Source organism: Rana temporaria, chromosome 6 (assembly GCF_905171775.1).
Source record: "Rana temporaria chromosome 6, aRanTem1.1, whole genome shotgun sequence".
NCBI classification, from domain to species: Eukaryota; Metazoa; Chordata; class Amphibia; order Anura; family Ranidae; genus Rana; species Rana temporaria.
The window spans coordinates 106,749,098-106,770,025 of NC_053494.1; the positions used below are offsets into that span (position 1 = coordinate 106,749,098).

At 45.3% G+C, this 20,928-nt stretch overlaps 1 protein-coding gene across 3 annotated transcripts in view; it reads right to left on the reverse strand.

Annotated features, from left to right (window-relative positions):
* Nucleotides 1-11,848, reverse strand: part of SF3B1 (splicing factor 3b subunit 1) — a 90,562-nt gene extending 78,714 nt beyond the window's left edge. For 2 of the 3 annotated variants that reach the window (XM_040357123.1, XM_040357122.1), the window contains exons 1-2: nt 11,731-11,848; nt 3,250-3,416 (exon numbers count right to left, since the gene is read on the reverse strand). In XM_040357123.1, the coding sequence (XP_040213057.1) occupies nt 3,250-3,416; nt 11,731-11,758 (195 nt within the window). In that variant the 5' untranslated portion in view covers nt 11,759-11,848. The remainder of the gene's footprint in view (nt 1-3,249; nt 3,417-11,730) is intronic. The other variant, XM_040357120.1, reaches the window with a different exon arrangement.
* Between the last annotated feature and the right edge of the window lie 9,080 nt (nt 11,849-20,928).

A 20,928-nucleotide genomic window follows, 5' to 3' on the forward strand; every position in this document is an offset into this window, starting at 1 on the left:
CCAGTGCACATGGATGATGGAGCCTCAGATGGCTTCAGCCGCAGACATAGCTACTGTGTACATTGTGTACTCTCACCCCTCCAGCCAGGTCAGATATAAATGCGATCCTCACTGTGTCTCCTTGTAAACCTCATGCCATGGCTTATCTGTGCTCCAGCTTTCCCACTTTGTTTAGGCTATCTCTTTGTTATCTGACATAGACTCTGTAGTAATTAACCCTCTGTGTCCTTGCTAGAAGAGAACTGTGCTTTTCTTCTCTGCTTCAGCCCAGTGCGATTAGACGTCGCATGCGATTTGCACCTGTGGTGCCGATCACATGCGAGGTCTATAAGATGCAAGTTCAGCCATACAATTGTATGGCTGAACTTGCATTGGATTGGTAAAGAAAAAAAAAAAAAAAAAAAGAAATAAATCGCAGGTACTTGTTTTTCCCGCACTAGCATCAGATCACATGAGTGTTCTCACCTATGCAATCCGATTCCTGTGCGAGTTAACAGTTCACACTGCTATCTGTTAACGACACCCCCAGTTTAGTTCACAATGTATTGACACCCGCACCGGTTCGCAGAGGGCAGTGTGAACTGCCCACAGAAGAGATACGATGCGGCAACCGGCGCTGGAATCGCACTGGTTCCCGCATCTGTGTGAACCCGGGCTTAATTAACACATGCACACTGCTGCTTACCTAAATGGTTAAAGCTGCACTCATGCCCGAGCGTATTTTTCAGACAGAACGTCACGTGTTTTTACCACAATTTTTGCTGCGTTTTTTTGCCCCGATTTTGTACAGGTCAAAAGGTCACCAATGTAAAAAGCTGAAAAACGTAATAAACTGTAATCTGCCTATAAAGAAGTTCATGTACTTTTTTGAGCTTAGGCTCTGTTCACACCCAGGCCTTTTTGGGCATTTTTCTGCTCTCAGCTATAGCTCTAAAAACAAATCCGATTAATTTCAAAGGCCCCTGTTCACATCTGAGCGTTCTGTCACCTAAAGCAAAACGTCCGTACAGGAGCTTCTTTTTTGGCAGATTACAGGCGTTTTTTATTCTTGTACATTGGTGACCTTTTGACCTGTACAAAAATCGTGGAAAAAATAGCGTGACTTTCTGCCTAAAAACTATACGCTCAGGTGTGAATGCAGCCTTAGGTGTTTTACTACAGGTGACAAAACACTCAGATGTGAACAGGGTCCATTTAAATGAATGGGATTTTGCTTGTTGGGTATTTTTCCAGGCATTTTTGATGCCATTTTATGAGCTGAAAACACTCAGATGTAAATGCGGGGTCAGGAGGAGGCGGGGCTGTGTGAAAGTGAGCAAAGCAGAGACAATTTCAGCTGTTACAGCGTGTTTCACTGCTCTGCGATCCTGCGGCTTTCCTCTTCCTATATGCTCTCTTCCACAGGGGCGATCACACGTCTCTCGTGGCTCTAATCTTCCTCCAGTCATGTCCTGGTCGCCCTCTCACTTCCTCCACTCTGGTGATGCTGCAATTTGAGGCACAGTGAGGCTGGATTTTGGGGCTCAATGACATTGCGGCTGGATTTTAGGGCACGGTGAGGCTGCAATGTGGGGCACAGGTCACGCTGCAATGGTGGGCACAGGTGAGCCTGCATTGAGGGGAACTGATAAAGTTGTTGTTAATATTTATTTTGTAATGCAATTCTGCATAAAACATTTAAGTGTCATTTCATGATATAATTTATGAGGGTGTGATTAGGGGCGGGGCAGGGCAACTGGTGGCGAGTAACCCTTGAGGCCTGGTTAGTAGCTCAGGACTTGACATTTTGAGCCCTGTTTAAGGGATACACGGCGAAGGTATTCTGAGACTTTTAATACTGCTGCTGCCACCTTGAGTAACTTATTAAGTTACTTATTTCCTTTATTTGGGCCAATATAGTCAGAAACTCAAATTCTCTATCCTACAGCGTCCCAAGGTGGCTACTGGCATGGCATTACCAAATCTATACTATTTGGCGGGGCAGCTGCGTCACTTGACTGGTTGATGCTGGCTACGCTAGCAATCGAGTCATATCTTGGTTATGTACTTAAAATCAAGCACTTGCTGGAGGCACCTTTGACCTTGCTGGGGGAAAGGCATATACCAATATTGACTTTAGCCCGCACAGTGTGGAGGGAAACCAAAAGAATCACAGATTTTAAAGGGCGCTAATGTGGCTCTTCCACTTTGGCACAACTCGATGTTCCCTCATTTAAGGCAATTTACAGAATACTATTTTTGGAAACAAAGGGGGATGGTATCTAGGAGGCCAACGTTTTGGCTTCTTTTGATGACTTGCAGAGGAAGTATGAACTACCCCGAACCGCCTTTTACAGATATCTTCAACCTAGGCATGTGATCCAAGCTGAGCTCGGTACCCGTGACACAGACTTTTCCGATTACCCACCGATAGGAGTGCTGAGGTCTCAGGGCCCCAAGGGACTTGCATCAACACTATAGATCCTTTTGTTGTCTGCTACGACTGTCAGGGCTCAGCTGATGGTCCGCACTAAATGGCAACAACTTATCCCTGATTTATCTGGCAAAGACTGGGAGGAGGCATGCTCCTCCCATTTATCCGTGTCCCCGGCTGTTAATAAATCAGTCATATCTGTCCCCAGTTCAATTGCACGCAATGCATCGTATACCTACCTCTACCTGCACTAAGTGCTTTATTTCTCCCTTAAAGCGGGGGTTCACCCTAAAAAAAAAATATGTCTTTATCTACCATACAAACTAGCATACTAGCGTCAGCTACAGTATGCTTTTTTTTTTGCGGTGTACTTACGGTTTAATCCGTAACTTTCGTTTCAGACTCCGGCCGGGAAATGGGCGTTCCTATGAAGACGGGTACATGATTGACGTCCAGCTATGGTGCGTCATGCCTTCCGAAAAAAGCCGAAATAGGACGCGGACATATACGGCGCCTGCGCAGTCAGCTCCTAGTCTGTGCGCAGGCGCCGTATAGCGCCGTGAAGAGCGGAGTCCTATTCCGGCTATTTTCGGAACGTGTGACGCGCCATAGCCGGCCGTCAATCATGTTCCACTCTTTACAGGAACGCCCATTCCCCGCGGGTGTCTGAAACAAAACTTACGGATTAAACCCTAAGTACAGCACAAAAAAAATAAAATAAAAAAAAAGGCATACTGTAGCTGATGCTAGTATGGATGGTACAAAGGTGTGTTTTTGGGTGAACCTCCGCTTTAAGGATGTCAATTTTACAAAGGAAAAAAAAAAACACCACTTACATCTTCTTGCTCATTTGTTGCTATAGATGTCAGATATCCTGAAAATCTACTGTCACTTCCACCATATATATCCCGGTCAAAGTAACCTGTTGAATCAAGTCCAACCCCTTGGGTTTCATCGAGTGCTGCCTTCTTTCCTTGAATTTCAGTTATCTGTGCTTCAATATCTGAAGAGAAGAATGTAAATACAGTTAACAGGAAATATTTAACAATTAAAATGACAGTGCATGCAGCAAACACAGGTAATCACTGGCTGTGTGAACAACCATGAAAACACAAACAGCTGCGCCCGCCGACCTGTCATTGTAGTGTACGGGCTTGGCAGTCACAGCTAACCACTCACACATCCCAAACACAGCGGCACTACCATATACAGCAGGGCAAAACACCTGTGCCAATGCAGCCTTAGGAATATGGAACAGAGGAAAAATATGTTCTTGACAATACAATAAGTGCCTTAGGCCCCAATAGATTTAGATGAAAAGCAAGTGCCACATGTTTTTCGCTTTTTATTTTGCTTAAATATTAAATGCCCCAAAAAAATTATTACATTGCTGCTTACCAATTCTTAGATGTAGTGTTCGCATTAGTTTTTTTTAGACTAACTTCCTTTATTTTCACCTGGTGATCTAGCCAATATGTTATTTTTTACCTTCCTTTGGCAGACCAAGCTGTCCAGCAAATGTGGCAGTTAAAGGTTAAGACAAATCATTTAAAGAGAAACAAAATTAGGTGAATAGCATCCAAGTACACTTGCAGGAAATGTGCAACAAGAGTGGCAATGCTATGGCTGGAGAATTGGCTTCTATTAGTTTGCCACCGACAGCTAAAAGTCAGAAGGATGAACCAGGTATTTATACATGTAGGGAACATGCACAAATGAAGCTTCTGCTAGAAGGTACAATACCTACTTTTAAAGTAGAATTCTGGCACTTACCTCCAAAGCCTAGAACACACAGACCGAATGTGAGGCAGCATCAGTTATGAAGGGGCATGACCGAAAAAAGTCTGCCGATTGGCTCCCGTTCAGCGCTTTCAGCCAAACACACTAGTAGTGTGTACATGGCTCAAGTCTTAACCACTTCAATACTGGGCACTTTCACCCCCTTCCTGCCCAGGCCAATTTTTCATTTTCAGCGCTGTCGCACTTTGAATGACAGACAATTGCCCAGTCATGCTACACTGTGTCCAAATGAAATTTTTATGATCCCCCCCTCACAAATAGAGCTTGCTTTTGGTGGTATTTGATCACCTCTAGTTTAATTTTTTTGTGCTATAAAAACAAAATTGACAAGTTTGAAAAAAAAAAAAAAATAAAAAAAAAAGCACACCACACACCTCCTCAGTTTAGGCTGATATGCATTCACATTTATACAGCGATTGGTGCTATAAAAATGCACAGATTACTGTATAAATGTCACTAGCAGGGAAGGGGTTAACACTAGGGGCGATCAAGGGGTTAAATGTGTATCCTAGGGAGTGATTCTAAATGTAGGGAGAGGGGACTCACAAGGGGAGGAGGCCGATTGGTGTTCCTCTGTACTGGGAACACACCATTGGTCTCCCCCCACAGCTAGAATCACTCCCTAGGTAACACATTCAAACTCCTTGATCGCCCCTAGTGTTAACCCCTTCCCTGCCAGTGACATACAGTAATCAGTGCATTTTTATAGCCCTGATCGCTGTATAAATGTGAATGGTCACAAAATAGTGCCAAACGTGTCCGATATGTCATGAAGAAAAAAAAAAAAAAAAAAAGCAGATCGCCGCCATTACTTTTAAAAAAATGTTTTATCCAAAATATGAATAATACACATCTGCCTAAACTGAGGAAATTTGTTTTTTTAAATTGGGATATTTATTATAGCAAAAAGTAAACAATTTTTTTTTCCCAAACGTATCGCTCTTTTGTTTATAGCGCAAAAAAAACGCAGAGGTGATCAAATCCTGCCTGGGCAGGAAAGGAGCAAAAATGCCCTGTATTGAAGTGGTTAAAATCGACTTGATTTTAAATCAAATCCACCCTGATCCAAGCCCGGATACATTTTGCAAAAACACATTTGAAGTCTCCCAAAAGCATGTGGGAAAATTTGCTATGGTCTGATGGGTGGTGGCAGCATAATGCTTTGGGGCAGTTCTTCTTCAGCTGAGGCTGGGTTCACACTACTACACTACTTTCATCCTACTTTGCTCTGCTACATTGGTCCTACATTTATCCTACATTGGTTCTACATCCATCCTACTTTCATGAACAGGATACTACTTTGGTCCGACTTCAATGATATTCAATAGGTTGAAGTAGGATCAATGTAGGACCAAAAGTAGTACAGGGAGCATTTTCAAAGTCGGACGGACCGACTTGTGTAGGACGCTACAAGACGCTCTCATAGGGAAACATTGAACACAGAGCAAAGTAGGATGAAAGTAGTGTAGTAGTGTGAACCCAGCCTCAAACAGAGGCCTTCAGATTAAGGCTGGGTTCACACTACTACACTACTTTCATCCTACTTTGCTCTGCTACATTGGTCCTACATTTATCCTACATTGGTCCTACATCCATCCTACTTTCATGAACAGGATACTACTTTGGTCCGACTTCAATGATATTCAATGGGCCTGAAGTAGGATCAATGTAGGACCAAAAGTAGTACAGGGAGCATTTTCAAAGTCGGACCGACTTGTGTAGGACGCTACAAGACGCTCTTATAGGGAAACATTGAACACAGAGCAAAGTAGGATGAAAGTAGTGTAGTAGTGTGAACCCAGCCTTATGCTAGAAAGCTGAACATGAAGTGGAACTTCATCTTTCAGCACGAAAACGACTAGGGCTGTTACTGATTAACATTTTCGTGTTCGATTAATCAACTAATTTCAATCAATTATAACGCACTTACAGATCCAACTACTTTTAGCTGATCTCCTTGCATTGCAACTCTGCATTAGTCAGTGGTAAATGTGGTATACACTATATACAATCACCCGACACTAGTTGGTTTCCACAATCCATGACTTAACTTCACAGTTCACACAAATATGTTTTAAATTCAAACTGTAGCACTGACGCAAGTAATTTTTTCTTATTAAACTTTAAGAAAAATGTAGAAAGTTCATTTAACTTTAATTATAAAACGTATCTAGTATATTGACTGTCAGTCACTTTATAGTAGGCAAGAAGGCATCACTTTAGCCAGTCACGCAGACATACCAGAGTGTTTATATTTTCTGGAAGCAGACATGATCGCATTTTATTGACAATATACCCTGGAGAACTGAACAGTCTTTCGCACGGAACGATGTTGCCGATACACAAAGAATTGTTTGCACAAAACTGCTTAGGACAGGAACACGATGGTTATTTTTGCCCCCTTCACAGATGCAGAGGTACCTCAATCCAATGGGTGCAGTTTGCTCGCATCCAGCAGGGTAAGTCTCACTGTCCAGGCTGTCGGATGACGTCAAGAATTTTGATAGATCAAAAAAAATTAAAGATTAATCGAGGAATTAATCTTTAATTTCCCCAGTTTTGGAATGGCCCAGAACTGAATCTGATCGAAAATCCATGGAGTGATCTGAAGAGGGCTGTGCACAGGAGATGCCCTTACAATCTGACAATATCGATAATGGGGTATCTGCGGCGGATTCGCCACGAGAATACCGTAATCGCCGGCGGCCCCCTCCTGCCGCTCTCCCGTGCCCAATGCCGCTTACCGGAGCCGATGGCAGAGGCGATCAGGTCCTTCTGGTGGCTAAGTATGGAGACGAGCGAGAGGAAGATGGCCCCCACCCATCTCCATACCATAGCAGGGCAGAAGCAACATCAAAAAATTAAAAAACAAATTGAGCTTACTTTACCGTTTCCAAAAAAAGTGCGCTTGTAAGCCGAGAAAATTTATACCCAACATGCTGCAGAAATACGGTGTGACAAAGTATTGTAATGAGCTAACGACCGCCATTTTATTCTCTAGGGTGTTAGAAAAAATAAATTTCTAGCAAAAAATAAATAACATTTTCAACTTGAAAACAACAAATCTCAAAAAAAGGCTCGGTCCTTAAGTGGTTACCCACTTGCAGACCAGCTCACGCCAATATACTTCAGCAGAATGTCTCTCCTGTGCAAACTGACGTACCTGTACGTCAATCCGTAAAAGCAAGATAGTGGGCAGCGGGAGTGTGCGGGTTCCACAGACTCGATGTCTGCTGGTGGCCCATAATCGCGGAGTGAAGTGGCAGAACAGGGAACTGCCGATGTAAACAAGGCATTTCCCCGTTCTGCCTAGTGACATGACAGGGATCTACTGCTCCCACTGATCTCTCATGTTCCAGTAAGCCCATCCTCCCTACAGTTAGAACACACTTAAAAAATTCAAATAAATTACCAGTAAAAAAAAAAAAAAATAATAAAAGTCCCTAACTCGATCCCATGGTTTGTAGATGCAATAACTTTTGCGCAAACCAATCAATTTACACCTATTGCAGTTTTTTTTACCAAACATATGTAGAAGAATCTATTTCCGCCTAAATTAATAAATACACATTTTTTTTATATTTTTGGGATACGTAATATAGCAGAAAGTAAACAAAATCGGTTTCATGAATTAAAAAAACAAAACAGTAAAGTTAACCCAATTTTTTTGTATAATGTGGGCGGGACTTACATGCGTGTAAGCTTCTGAGCACGAGCTACCGGGGACAGGGGTGTTTGTAAAATATCTTTTTTATTTTTTTTTTACACCTATTACAAGGAATGTAAAAATCCCGTGTAATAAAAATCACTGTGACAGGTCCTCTTAATGGATAGATGTGGGGTCCATAAGACCCCACATCTCTCCTCCAAGCTTGAAAGCATGAGATTGTGGAAAAAAGAAAATTCACCGATCTCATGCAGACAGCCATGATTGCGGCTTTGTTTACTTCCGGGTACCCAGGCATGACATCACAACATTGCGCCCGGGCCTCCGACGGTCATAGAGATGACTGGTGACCATTTGGTCACCAGTCATCTCTATGCTTCCCAGCCAGCGCTGGCCAATTCGTTCTCCGGGCCCCCCGATGGCACGGGAGAGCCCAGAGAAGCACCGGATGGCGGTGGGAGACGTCCTGTCCCACTGCCTATAAGAACGATCAAACGGCGGAACTGCCGCTATGATTGTTCTTATCGTGCAGAGAATCGCCAGCAGAAGACAGTGATCTATGAATGATGCCTGTAGCTGCAGGCATCATTCAGATATCACCGCACAAAGTCGAGGACGTCCTCGGTAGGCAAGTGGTTAAACCACATTGCTAATTGCATATTGTACTTTTTTGTAGCTTAAATACTGAAATTTTGAAAATGCCAGTCAATTTTGGGTGCCATGTAAGTAAATTTCAGGTTGGCAACACTGGTCAACACCTGCTCATTACAGAGGCAAACGACAATCTGCTTATGTAAACAAGGCAGATTATGTCAGAAGGGAAGGTATTGAAGGTCTTTGCTTTACCCTAGTCAACGTACCTCCCCACAGCGAGTACACACACTGGTAAGCCTTTGAGCACCTTGGATGTTAACCCTGTAATCGGCTGACATCACAGAGCTGGTCCAGACTCAGGAAAAATCGTGCCAATATGGTCAACATCTGCCCCATGCCTGGACCGACACTCAGCTCAGCGAGCCACTCCCGACCCAGCATTCCAGCGAGTGCCGGAGGGGCAGAGCAGACAGAGATGACAGACAGTTACCAACTCTCTGCTAAGGGAGCTATGAGAACCGAGTGTTCAGTCGCTCAGTTCATAGCCATAGAACCAGCGGGGGGGACCAATTCTACATCCACCTAGGCAAGTATGATTCTAAAATAAAAACAACAATTCCCATACTTCTCTTTTAAAGCAGAATTAAACCCCCTATCCTTTATAGCCAAGGAATATGCTTCTGTTTGATCTGCAACTGGTGCTGCACATGTGATCAGTTAGAACACCAGCCATTTGATAGCTTGACAGTTTGGTTGAGGACACAAGCAAACGTGACAGCAACCCAGCATTCCAGGAATAGAACATTTTTCCTTTAATCAACGGGTTTAGTTCCACTTTGGGCTTCAGCAAAATGGCAGCCTCCGGCAAGAAGAAACGGCAGCAATGCAGGAGGCGATAACGCACTAATTTTGATAGTATAATTACCAACATGAAATGTATTTTCCTTGCAAAAGAACATTTTATTTTTTTATCAAGTTGTTATGTGTAAAGTTTAGCATTAAAGCGGGGGTCCGCCAACCGCTGCAAAAATTAAAAGCCTGCAGCTGCTGGCTTTTAATAACAGGACATTTACCTGTCCTGAAGTCCAGCGATGTCGGCACCACAGCCGACGTTTCCATCAACTGTCAGATGCTGCCGCCGCCATTGTGGGTAAGGGAACCTAGCAGTGTAGCCTTGCGCCGGGAACCCAACTGCGCATGCGCTAGGCTCCTCTCTCATACTGGCCCGGGGGAAAGAGGAGGGAGCCGAGCGGTGACATTAACGGCCACAACTCCCAGAAGCGGGGACAGGATACCTGTCAAAGACAAGTAAACATATTCGCCAGCACACCATCAATTGTAGACAACGTCCAAAAATGTTATACAAAATGTAATCTTTTATTACTTGCCTGACGAAGAGGTCCTGCGTGGCCTCGAAACGTTGCACTTTTTGTGTTGCTTATTTTGTATTACATTTTAGGACGTTATCTACGATCCATGGTGTGCTGGCAAATATGTTTATTTGTTTGATGGTTCCAGTGCCCAGCTGGTGATCGTTTCAGCACCCACCATTTTTTCTATGAGCCACTTCAAAAGTCCAGGAACGTGTGCGATTGGAATATTGACTAGACTGTCAAAGACAAGTATCTGCTCCCCTCGGAAAGGTGCTAAATGTGGCACCGGAGGGGGGGGGACAAGTGAGAGGAGGTTCCACTTTTGGGTCGCACTCCGCTTTAAGTCACTTCACACCTGTGCGCTTTGTTGCATGCATTTATATTTCTATGCCGAGTCACTCGGTTACATGAGATTTTTTTTTGATTGGGGGAGGTTCATTTTTGGCTTCACAGACTTCAATGGAAGTGGCTGTAAACTTGTCACACAAGTTATGCATCGGTTTTCACCTGAACAACTTTCTTCCCCAAAACAAAAGCACCCGAGAGTCCATACATGTGCAAAAACACACGCCTGCTTGGGGGGGGGGGGGGGGGCACACACAAAGAAGCTTCCAAGTTACCTGAAAAAGGCTCAGTTTAGGTGTAAATGAGGACCAACAACCTTTGCCCCCAAAGAACCAGCTTTCCATTGGCTAACAAAACACAAAGCTGAAAAACCTCAAGCCAGAAAAAAAAAACATTGGGGTGGATTTCCTTAGGCCTGGGTCACACCCACGCAGGCTGCAGTTGATGCACTTTTTCCGGTGCATTTGCACCCCTGACGTGTTTCTGGGGGGGGGGGGGGGGTCTGTTGTCATACAGTAGAAATGCAAGCGCAACGTTTTTGATGCGTTTCCATTGGAGTCAATGGAACCAAAAATGCAAGGTGCCGCAGAAAAAAAAAAAAGCCCCTGATCATGTCCAAACAAAAACGCACCAGTGGACAACACAGATGTAACCGTGGCACATAGGAAACCATGATAAATGGACTGTAGTGTGCTTCTGCAAGACACATAGGTGAGAACCAGGCCTAAAAAGGTAAATAGACGGAACGCTTTGCAAGTAAAGTCACACTAATGTTCCCCACAGTTTAGTGACTGCGGTGAAGCTCCACTGACTTCCATCATCCAATCACGTGCAAGCAAATATACTTTTTTTTTTCCTTGCACTGGATTGGGCATTCATTACAAAGTGAAGCTTTGCCACATTCACAAAGCTCTGGGGAACTTCCAAGGTGCACAGACCCCCTTTAGTAAATCCAGACTACGTTTTATTGGATATTCTCTGTGCACTAAGTTTTCTCCCTGACTTTACCTCAGTCACTAAGTGAAGTAACATTTCACAGACAGGAAGTGGGAATCGATCTACCCAGTGGGGTCACAGACACCTGAGAGAAGCTGAACTCTCTCCCACTCTATCCTAAACCAATAAAGGACAATGCAGTCTCTGGTTGAAGGAGCTGATGATGATAATAATGGGGGGGGGGGGTTATGGCTGTGATCTGAGAAAACACGTGTGAGGTGACCACAAGCACTATATATGGGATTGGGGACACGGCGAGAGCTCAGCCTCTGGAGGGAGAGGGAAGGACACACGCCGACTAGTGGCCGATGTGGAGACAAAGGCCGGAGCACACATCTTTCCTCATCTCCACACACAGACACGTCCACTCTACGCACAGATACGACCACTACACCAGCCTCCAGTACACAGCTGCGGCGCCATTGTACCAGCACGGCGGGCCCGCTCATAGGAAACCTTCGCAGTAAGCGCACCAGATTGCACACAAAGCACAGAACTCTAGATTCCTGTCACGGAATCTTCCCTTCGTCCATTCCACATACCTTCGTGTGTTTTTGCGATCTTCGCCATGTTGTTTGCGGCCTGTACTACGACTAGGCTCTGCTGCTTCCGTTGGTAAATACCGAACTGACTGCGCCTGCGCCTCTCCGCCTTAGGGTCGTGTACTGTATGGCAATGCCCCGCCCTCTGTGTAGGGTAGTCACATGGTCCCCGCTAATACTCAAGGACTGGAAATGTGTGCACATGCGCTGTGTGGCCTCAATCTGTGAGGAAACATCTATTAGACGCGTCACGGCGTGCTGCACAGTGAAATTCATACATAGCACAACTATGTATGGCGTTATGGCAAAATACATTACACATTTTTACCTGTCCAGATACATTTCATAAATAATGTTTGAAGATTTCTGAAAAAAGTTTTTGGTATTTCAATTGGGAGTGCCAGGAGGAGGTACAGTATTTTGGGTAAAATATTCATCTTAATTATATTAATTCTTCCAAACCAGGAAAACATTCCAGTTTAATTCATACATTTTTGACATATTTGCTGCAATATTAGTCCCTAGGTCAGGGGTCAAGTCCTGGGGAAAAAAGTGTGGGAACTCCCACCCAAGACCCACTCCCCCACAAAAAAAAAAAAAAAAAGATACGCTCATATGCATAATTACTAAACTGCATGTTTTTTTTTTTTTTTTCGAACCACTGTACCTTAGTAATCCTTTATGTTACTGGCCGCTTCCTGTATATGGATTCATCAGGTAGTGTGCGGGTATTCCATCACTTCCTCGATGCCGCAATGTCTCCTGGGAGCTTTTGTCATTGTTCCCAGGAGACATTGCGGAGGTCTGCCGCAAGTTATCGCGGGATTTAGAAAGAGTCTGCCGCGAGTTATCGTGGGATTTAGAAAGAAGCAAGTTCTTTCTAAATCCCGCGATAGCTCGCGGCAGACCTCCGCAATGTCTCCTGGGAACAATGACAAAAGCTCCCAGGAGACATTGCGGCATCGAGGAAGTGACGGAATACCCGCACACTACCCAATGAATCCATATATAGGAAGAGGCCAGTAACATAAAGGATTACTAAGGTTCGCCTGCCCCTGACAGTGACTCGAGCTGGGCATCGCCGCTTAGTGAAGGATTGGCGCGGGCGGCTCGGCTGCTCTAGTCCTGCAAAGGGAACTGAGTTCCTGCTGTGAAAAAAGTGCAGGAACTCTGCGTTCCCACAGGACTTGAGCCCTGCCCTAGGTACTTCAAGACTTGGTCTGACCATTTAAATTTATAGCTTAGGTTTATTGATTTCATAATTTTCTTCGGGGTTGCGACCATCAGAGCCTCCGATTTGGTGCTTTTTAATTTGAAATATGAAAGTCTACCATATAATTCAATCTCCTTAACCACTTAATGTAAAAACAAGGAGGTACTCCCGCGCTGTCAGAAGATCCTGCATAATGCCCGGTACACACGATCCGATTATCGGACGAATGATCGTCCGTTTTTTTTTTTTTGTATGCTAATCTCACGTCGAATCTGATGAGTTTACTAAAGTCACGAAAATTCTCGTACGGCAGAATAAAAAATCGGAAGTGATGTCATGTGTTGTAATGCATTTTCGAAAAGACAGCTGTACTGATTAAACGGAAATCATACGATCTGGCATCGTACGAAAAAAAATTCCGTGCATGTCCGATAGAATCGGATGAACTGTCCTGATCGGCTCTCAGAAGCTCTGTACTAATGATCCTATTATCGTACAATCGTTTAGAAAGCGGCATTTTTCGTTCGATTTTCGGATCGTGTGTACTAGGCTTAAGTGAAACTGGGGCGGTGTTTAAGCTAAAGGGGACACTGCTGCAGACACCTAGTAATCTATCCTAAATAGAAAAAATGTGTCAAATTAAAAAAGGTGATGGTGTCTGCGCTGTGTAACAGAGAAAAAGGGGGGGGGGAGGGGAAAAGGAGATAGATAATGTGACTATAATACACCCTATATGCATAAAAAAGTGTCTATATAGACTACCAAATATTTCAGATCTCTGCCTGGATCGATAAGTGAAACAAATATCTCAGAAAAACATAAATTACATAAATTACAATAAAGTGAGTGCCACACTATACACAAACAAATAAATAATGCATAAATATGTAGACTTAATATAATAAATAAAAGCCAAGCAAAGTCAGCATAGAATACGTGCAAAAAAAATATTATATATAATAGTATTGTAGCGATCACATTCTTGTATATTGATGTGTGTTTGCATACTTTAATACAACGTATATGGACATTGCTATGTTAAAGTATTTGGAGCCATCTAGTGACCAAATACTGGTAATGCAGAGAGATGTTTTGTTTAGTATTTTGGTTGCCTTGGAGACGAGGAGACACAGGGGAAAACAATCCCGGTGGTTGGGGAAAGTGATCTGAGGGTGCCCGAGGGATGGTGGCCGGATTGCAGAGACCGAGAGACACTCATCCGAGCATCGGAGAACCGGATCCATCCAGTGGAGCTGAACGGAGCTGACGGAGAAGCAAGTTGCAGTCACAGGGCCCTGAACAAAAGTTACTACCCGGGGCTCCGATCCAGTGGGTGAGCGGGTAACGACCCACAGTTTGCTAAGTTTACACGCAGTTAGACTCATATACAGGCCTCACTGGGATTTATAGTTCCACAGAGGAGCAGAGAAACTGACACTGAGAAGGCTTGAGTCCTATCTATTTTTTTAAGCGATTTTAAAATAGTTGTTGCAGTTACACCAGGAGCATTTTCACTTCAATTTAACTCATCAAAACTGTGGATTACAAATCACAAGGATTTACTTTAGCTAGCGAAGAAAAGAAGATCCAAGACTAAGTACTTTAAGTGAAATCTCACGCATAGCTTATAAAGTAGGGGGAGCTCCCAGGTATAAACCTAAGTTTATGTATACTGTTTTCAAATAGCTTATGTTTAAATCAATTGTGCTGTCGTATTACGTTGGGATGACAGCACAATTACTATAATCACTTCTTTGCATATTTCACAGTAAAATATATCTCTGGTTAAGTATCCAGTTGTTGTGGCGTACTGTTTTTCTCACTCCAAGTGCAGTCAGTGGATCCTGGGGTTATAATACAGGTATTTTGTATTTTTTTACATTGTATTGTATTGCATTGCATCACAGCTGTGCCAAGGGGATTGAGCCAAGTTAGTGGGGTTTATTGGTAGAGTGCAGGCCCAAATTAAACCAGCAGCTCCTTCGGGGGTCAGTGCTACACGTGGGGGCTCGTCCTGGATTCCTGTCACTCTACAAGCAAGCCCGCCCCTTCACGCTACCATGGACCCCATCAAAGTAGTCCAATGGTGTGAAGCAGAAGGGACACGCTCAGAAGCGAGCATTGCCATTGAACTTCCAGGGAGCGACTGGGGAAAGAAACAAATTAAAGAGGTGGTACAAGCATTGTCCCCGGACAGAAAGGCTTACGTGGTCGCAGTGAAACCCGATCCTGGGACCGACTGCACCTATGCACTGATAGAGTGGGGACGGGATGTCCCTGAAAACTTCCACGGTGCCAGTATAAAATTGTCTGAAAAGACAGAGTTCCACCTGACACACCCCAGCAAACATGAAGGGCACTCTCCCAGTCAAAAGCAGTTAGAACCTTTAGACAGGAAAGCAGAGGCTGCTGTTAAATCACTGGCAGAACGACAGCTGGCTGATCTGAAGCGACAGTACTGTACCATACAGCAGAGGTTTCAGGAGACCTCCAGTATGATAGCTGAACGCATTAATGGGTTACGTGTCGTTTTGGAGGACCAGAAAGATGGCCAGATAACGCCCAACACTGGGAAGGTACTGAAGAAACGCACCCAGGGCCGCTTGCAGGAAGTAACCATCCGGAAGGATTTCCACATTGACGGCCAGATAGGAGAAAGAGGGCAGAAGGACAAACTGTCCTACACCAGCCTCCTACACCAAATAGAGTTGGGGCTACAGAAAGGATATCTGGAATCGGAAATTAGAGAGGCTGTAATCCATGCCATCAGCCCAGGTTCAAATGTTAGGGGCATGTTGGAGAGGAAGAGTGGATTGACCTTGAACCAGCTAAAGAGGATACTGAAAAGCTATTATGAGGAGGAAGATGTCACTGAGCTGTTTCATCGACTGATAAATATGACACATGATAGTAGAGAGACTCCTCAGAACTTCCTATTTCGGGCCATTGAGCTCAAGGACCGCCTGCTGTTCACATCAAAGGAAGATGGAAATGGAGAGCATTTTGGAGCCGAGCTAGTTAAGAGGAAATTTAAGAGATCTGTGACTACGGGATTGAGGAGTGACTATATCAAGCTACAACTGAAGCAGTATTTGGAAGATCCCTCAACTCCGGATGAGGTCCTCATTGAGAAAGTGAATGAAGCTGATAAAATGGAGATTGAGAGGGACCAAAAACAGAGGAAACTTCAACCTCCTAGCACCACAAGTGCTAAAATACAGCAGATAGGTGTCCCCTCAGACACTCAGGAACTTAATGTACTGGCAGCAAGCGTTGAACAGGGATCATGGCTTTAACTATTCACCACCTACCCATAGGTCAGACTGGACTGGAGAAGCTGTTCCAGACCCAGAAAGAAATACTGGAGATGATGACCATGTTGATGACTCGTCTGGTGAAACCCCAGACAGAAGAAGTCCCGCCACTCAAAGCTCCAGAGACTCCTACCATTAACCGTCCTATGAAACAAACACAGAGTCTGCTTCAAATGTGGAGGAGTAGGACATCTCAGGCGAGTGTGCCCAAGCCCAGTAACTGAAACAAAATCCAAACAACTGGGGGAAAAACTTCAGAGGGCCCCAGTGAAGAAGTCAACTGGGCGCCTGGTTGCAATAGCGAACTCCACACCGACTCATATACCCCTGACCACTGAGGTCACCAACAAGCCAGGATGGAAAAGAGAGAGACCCCCAAAACCAAAGGCGAAGGTACAAGCCACCAGGCAGGTCAAAGGTACTGCAATCAGTGGATTTCCCCCCAAGCTAGTGGGACCCTCCCCAATTGTTCCCATCCAAGTAGAGGGGATTTATACGAAAGCCCTGCTGGACACTGGAGCCCAAGTAACCTTGCTCTACAGGGATTTCTATGACAGACATCTCAAGCACCTGCCGTTACAGAAATTGGAGGAACTAGAGATATGGGGATTAGGCACTCAGAACTTCCCATATGATGGTTACCTGCCGGTCAGACTCACCTTCGACCCAAGTACAGCAGGAGAGGCTGAGACTTTCGACACCTTGGCCATAGTGTGCCCTCGTCCCCCAGGGGCTGACAAAAATTCCCTCATCATTGGGACGAACACTGACTTAGTGAGGAGGCTACTTGCACTGCTTGTGCTGCAGAAGGGGACCCTCCCCACTAAAATACATCCAATGTTGGCCCAGACATACCGAGACCTTAGACAGGAGCAAGAGGCTCCTGAAGAGGGAGTGGGAAAAATCTGGCTCCTGGATAGGGAAAAGAGGTTAGTCCAGCCGGGTGAAGTAGTCTGCCTGAGAGCCTCCGTCAAGTTAAGCTGGAAAAAAACAGGTCCTTTCATTGTCCTTGAAAATACAAGCCAGGAAGAAAAAAAGGGGTTAGAACTTATCCCTGAAGTATTGCCCACCAGGGCATTGAAGAGGACTCACTGCAAAGTTCCAGTCAGTGTCCGCAACACAGCAGCGGTGCCAGCCAGACTACTGTTAGGACAGGTCAGCCCAGCAACTCCAGTCGCAGCATGTGGTTCGACGGAAGGACCAGCAGCAGAAATCCCTGTAGAAGAATTCTGCCCAAAGAATACACCTCTTACTACTGCATGAAGAGAAAGAGCTAAAGCCCAACTTCTGAGATGGAGGGCAGCTTTCTCAAAAAGTGAATTTGATGTGGGTTTGGCAAAGAGTGCCACCCACCGAATTCGACTGGAGGAAGACAAGCAGTTTTGTGAAAGGGTTAGGCGAATCCCATTGGGAGATCTGGAAGATTTGAGGGAACAACTGGCTGAACTCAAGAGGACTGGCATTATCTGGGAGTCCAGGAGTCTTTATGCCTCCCCAATAGTGGTGGTCAGGAAGAAGAATGGGTCCCTACGCCTATGTATCGATCACAGGACCCTGAACACGGAGGACCATTCCTGACCAGTACACCACACCTCGGATAGAGGATGCTCTGCAGAGCCTGTCGGGAGCGAAGTGGTTCAGTGTGCTGGACTTAAAGAGTGGGTATTATCAGATCCCCATGTGCCCCCCGAAGACAAAGAGAAGACCGCTTTTATCACCCCAGTCGGATTCTTTGAGTTCAACCGGATGCCGCAAGGCCTGTCTGGGGCCCCAGCAACTTTCCAGAGGTTGATGGAAAAGACAGTGGGTGACATGAATCTACTTGATGTACTAGTTTACCTGGATGACATCATAGTATTTGGAAGAACATTGGAAATGCACGAAGAATGCCTGGAGAAGGTTCTGAAGAGACTTCATGATGAAGGTCTGAAGCTCTCTATGGAAAAATGCCAGTTCTACCAGCCCTCAGTGAATTACCTGGGACACATTGTGTCTGAAGAGGGAGTGGCAACCGATCCCAAGAAGTTAGAAGCTGTCACTTCTTGGCCAAGGCCCACCAACGTGACTGAACTCAGGTCATTCTTAGGCTTCTGCTCATACTACAGAAGGTTCGTGGAAGGGTTCGCTAAAATAGCCCACCCACTCACTGAGCTCCTGAAGAAACAGGAAGAAGTTAGTGTAAGCTCAGATCAGTCACGGAAGCCAAAAGAAGGGCCCAGAAGGAAGAAAGAGTCCATCCAGGACCAGTGGACTCCAGAATGCGAGGAAGCCTTCAGACAATTGAAGTGGAGCCTTACCACTGCTCCGGTTTTGGCCTATGCAGACCCTGCCAAACCATACGAGTTGCATGTGGATGCCAGCCGTGACGGACTGGGAGGAGTGCTAATCGAGATGCGGATGCTCTATCAAGAAGGTCTCATGACCCCCGAAATCCATCAGAAGATTGGACTCAACTTACTCCAGAGGGGGTAAGAGCCCTTTGTGAAGGGACAAGTCTACACGGGAGAGGTGGGGCCAGAGCTGAAGAAGTGGGAGTATCCTCAGCGGGAGTACCCAGGTGTTATTGTAACGTCTCCCAGGTTGTACAAGAGGGTCTCCCCAAGCTATCCAGAAAGGATCTCAGGAGAGATCAGGAGGACGATCCACTGTGTGGACTGGTGCTGAATGCATTGGAACATCAACAGTCTGATGTGCTGCAGAAGAGCCCCAAGAAGGAAGCCTGGCTGATACTGAAAGAATGGGATAGGTTGCAGTTGCAACAAGGGGTGGTCTACTGAAGGGGCCCCTCTGATGATCCAGAAGCAAAGTGGCAGCTGCTCCTGCCGGAAAAGCAGAGAGAGAGGGTACTGATTGCTTTACACGATCATCATGGTCATTTGGGAGCCGAGAGGACTTTCCAACTAGTAAGGGACAGGTTCTACTGGCCTCACATGAGGAAAGAAGTGGAGAGTTACTGTCATTCCTGCCTCAGGTGTATACAACGAAAGACATTGCCCCAGAGGGCTGCCCCAATGGGCCATTTGGAGAGCCAGGGACCAATGGACCTGGTCTGCATAGACTTTCTTTGTTTGGAATCCGATCTGAGTGGGCAGAGGGACATCTTGGTGGTAACAGATCACTTTACCCGTTATGCCCAAGCATTTCCTACTAGAGACCAGCAAGCAACCACAGTAGCAAAGACTCTCGTGGAAAAGTTCTTCGTCCATTATGGCTTACCTCAACGGATACATTCGGACCAGGGAAGGGACTTTGAGAGCAAATTAATAAAAAGACTGTTGGATCTACTCAGAGGCGTATCTAGTGAAAATGGCGCCTATGGCAAGCACTGAAATTGCGCCCCTGTCAAAACATAAATGCGGCCTTACCAGCACACATGGGTGCAGTAATATCAGCACCCATAAAAGCGGCCTTACCTGCACCCATAAATGCAGTGATATCAGCATCCATAAATGCAGTGATATCAGCATCCATAAATGCAGTAATATCAGCACCCATAAATGCGGCCTTACCAGCACCCATAAATGTGGCCTTACCAGCACCCATAAATGCGGCCTTACCAGCACCCATAAATGTGGCCTTACCAGCACCCATAAATGCGGCCTTACCAGCACCCATAAATGCGGCCTTACCAGCACCCATAAATGTGGCCTTACCAGCACCCATAAATGCGGCCTTACCAGCACCCATAAATGCGGCCTTACCAGCACCCATAAATGTGGCCTTTACCAGCACCCATAAATGCGGCCTTACCAGCACCCATAAATGTGGCCTTTACCAGCACCCATAAATGTGGCCTTTACCAGCACTCATAAATACAGTAATATCAGCACCCATAAATGCAGCCTTTACCAGCACCCATAAATGCGGCCTTACCAGCACCCATAAATGTGGCCTTTACCAGCACCCATAAATACAGTAATATCAGCACCCATAAATGCAGCCTTACCAGCACCCATAAATACAGTAATATCAGCACCCATAAACGCGGCCTTACCAGCACCCATAAATACAGTAATATCAGCACCCATAAACGCGGCCTTACCAGCACCCATAAATACAGTAATATCAGCACCCATAAATACAGTAATATCAGCACCCATAAATACGGCCTTATCAGCATCCATAAATGCAGTAATATCATTAACCATAAAAGCAGCCTTACCAGCACCCATAAATGCAGTAATACCAGCACCCATAAATATAGTAATACCAGCACCCATAAATATAGTAATACCAGCACCCATAAATATAGTAATACCAGCACCCATAAATACTGTAATACCAGCACCCACAATTGCGGCCTTACAAGCACCCATAATTGCGGCCTTACCAGCACCCATAATTGCAGTAATATCAGCACCCATAAATGCAGAGGAATCGTGCGGTGTACGGGCACAGCACTGAGCAGAAAGGCAGAGTGGAATGGAACATCAGACAGTGACTGTGCGCAGTGGTACACATACAGGTCACACTCACTGGCAGTGGCACTGTGATGATCAGGGACACGCAGCAGTGCAGGGGATGTTTCCTTGTAATGGATACAGTCCTCCGCCAATGCTGCGCCAGTGCCTCTGACACTGTACAAGGGGAGAGGGGGATCACCAGTGGCCCTGTCTTAGCACACACGCACATCATGATGACTTTAAGGCCCCTTTTCACACTGGGGCAGGG